We start from the raw sequence: 1,947 nt of genomic DNA, 5'->3' as shown, positions 1-1,947 counted from the left end.
GAGGACAATGGTTCCAACAGGCTGCTGAACTTTATCGTCTTGGCCTCAAGCATGAGCGCTCTTCCGCTTTCTTTGCGCTACTATCCGTGGTTGCTTTAATGAGTGCCATGGAAAAAATGCGTGCTCGCATACCCTCTGGGTTCAAGCAAGTGCCATCCGAGGTATACAGCGCGGTCTTCCGACAGATCGGCGGCACGGGCACGAGGAAGACATTTGATAACAAGATGAGCCGGTCTCGCAAACTTGCGAGGGTTTTTAACGACAAGTACAGAGGTCTTTTGCTTTTCGTCTGCTTCGACAACGATAGCCCTTCGACTATCTCGGCTTTTACGAAGATGACTGATGACGATGTTGCGGAGCTTCACATGGCTATTGACAACGACCAACGGGCAGGTGCGCTAGCCCGCTTTGGCAATGAGTTCTTGGGCTGTATTTTGGAAGACACTGCTTTCCGTAACGGAGTTTGGGCGGATCGTCCTTACCAACAACTGGAAGAGATGGCCGACGAGGGTTTGTTCGACTTCATTACACAGACAGGGATCTCCAAGTAGTTTTCATTAGGATATGGCAGTTTGTCACGCGAATCTTGCTAGGACAACGCACATTTTTTGAGTACGCGACTGTTTAGCTAGTAGTCGTGCACGGGCCACAAAGTTTCCCGACACAAGGAAACTTTGTGGCCCGTGCACGACCGCCAGCAGGTGCAACCTATTGCAAAAGACCTTGCTATAATACAGCACATCACGGCGCAAACTTGGTGCTTAGCAGGGCATTGACAGTCCCTAATACCCAAGTTATATCGCTTATAGATTTAACGAAAATCTCAATAGGAGTGAAAACACTACAATGAACATAGCCCAAGTAGAAATTAAAAAAAGAATAACTATAAATTGTACATAACTGCATCAAAACGGAAAAGTATACACATTATCCGTCGCCCACTGAAGAAAATCTCTCAGGTCGTGGCTAAGGTTTTTTCCCATAGGTACAACCTCGCCCGTAATATCAAGCTCGAACATAGGACTTTCTGGCAGGCTTTCGTCGCCCCTTTCCGAACCTATAGCGAACTGCTGCTTATGCTCCCCCAAATGCTGTGACCCGAACACCCAGTGCTCGACATCATAGCCCTCGAACTTGAGCCTGGCATCCCAGCGCCCCGGCAAAGGTTCGTTTACCGAGGGGATGAGCAGGCCATTGTAGACTTGCACCATTTCGGGTTGCTTCATTGAGCCAAAGCTGTCCGTAGGCGAGATGGAAGCATATTTGAGCATATCTGTCGGCTTGGAGACGTCGGATACACCACCGGAATCGCGGTTCCGGTCCAGCCTGTTGTCGCCGGCCAAACCTCCCAGCCTGGTATCTCTCCACCCTTCTTTTTGGCCTTTCCGGTATTGCTATTATTGTTGCGCTCGTCTTTATCGGAGCTCAAAAGGCCCCCAATGCCCCCAAGCCCGAATCCATCGAGCCAGCACGCAAGTTCGTCGACATCCAGTGTTTCCGATCCTTGAGTAAAGTGTACATTGCCAGAAGGAAAGCCGTCAGGACCATCGGAAAGGGTGGGCCTTTGAAAAGCGGCCCAGTCTAGCGTTTCGTAGCTTCCCAGCCTTTTAACTCCGAAAGTGTTAATGTCGGACCGGGAAAGACGGATTGGGCCGTGGCGGAAGGTGGGCATGGTGATTGTAAAAGGGCTGCATGGTAAATATACGTGGGTAGACCTGGCCGGTTGTACCTCCTGCGCCTGCTGCCTCGTCCTGTTTTGCTCTATTTGCTGTTGTGCGTGTTGCTGCGTAGTTGAAGCTTCTTCCGCATCAGTGATTAGAATTTTTGGAATGTCGAGCAAGGGCAGTGATTGAGGAGGCTGCAGCCGCCGTGGGCCGTTTCCTTCCGCTTTGTTTTGTCGCTGCGGTAGTACGCCGGCCGCAGCGATCCTGGTCAGGAGGTCCTCAA

At 50.8% G+C, this 1,947-nt stretch overlaps 2 protein-coding genes across 2 annotated transcripts in view; one reads left to right on the top strand and one right to left on the bottom strand.

The window, feature by feature from the left end:
• GGTG_13437 (hypothetical protein) overlaps positions 1-649 on the top strand; it is a 3,371-nt gene extending 2,722 nt beyond the window's left edge. The window contains exon 3 of the mRNA XM_009231343.1: positions 394-649. Coding sequence (XP_009229607.1) covers positions 394-551 — 158 coding nt within the window. The 3' untranslated portion in view covers positions 552-649. The remainder of the gene's footprint in view (positions 1-393) is intronic.
• Positions 650-741: 92 nt separating this feature from the next.
• On the bottom strand, positions 742-1,211 carry GGTG_13436 (hypothetical protein; the record flags this gene model as incomplete). The annotated part of the gene is made up of 2 exons (XM_009231342.1): positions 742-883; positions 943-1,211. The coding sequence occupies 2 exons, from the start codon at positions 1,209-1,211 to the stop codon at positions 742-744; spliced, it is 411 nt and encodes a 136-aa protein (XP_009229606.1).
• Between the last annotated feature and the right edge of the window lie 736 nt (positions 1,212-1,947).

The sequence above is a fragment of the Gaeumannomyces tritici genome (assembly GCF_000145635.1).
Source record: "Gaeumannomyces tritici R3-111a-1 unplaced genomic scaffold supercont2.13, whole genome shotgun sequence".
NCBI classification, from domain to species: Eukaryota; Fungi; Ascomycota; class Sordariomycetes; order Magnaporthales; family Magnaporthaceae; genus Gaeumannomyces; species Gaeumannomyces tritici.
Note: the sequence above shows the minus strand (reverse complement) of the source record. Positions and strands in the feature narration are given on the sequence as shown.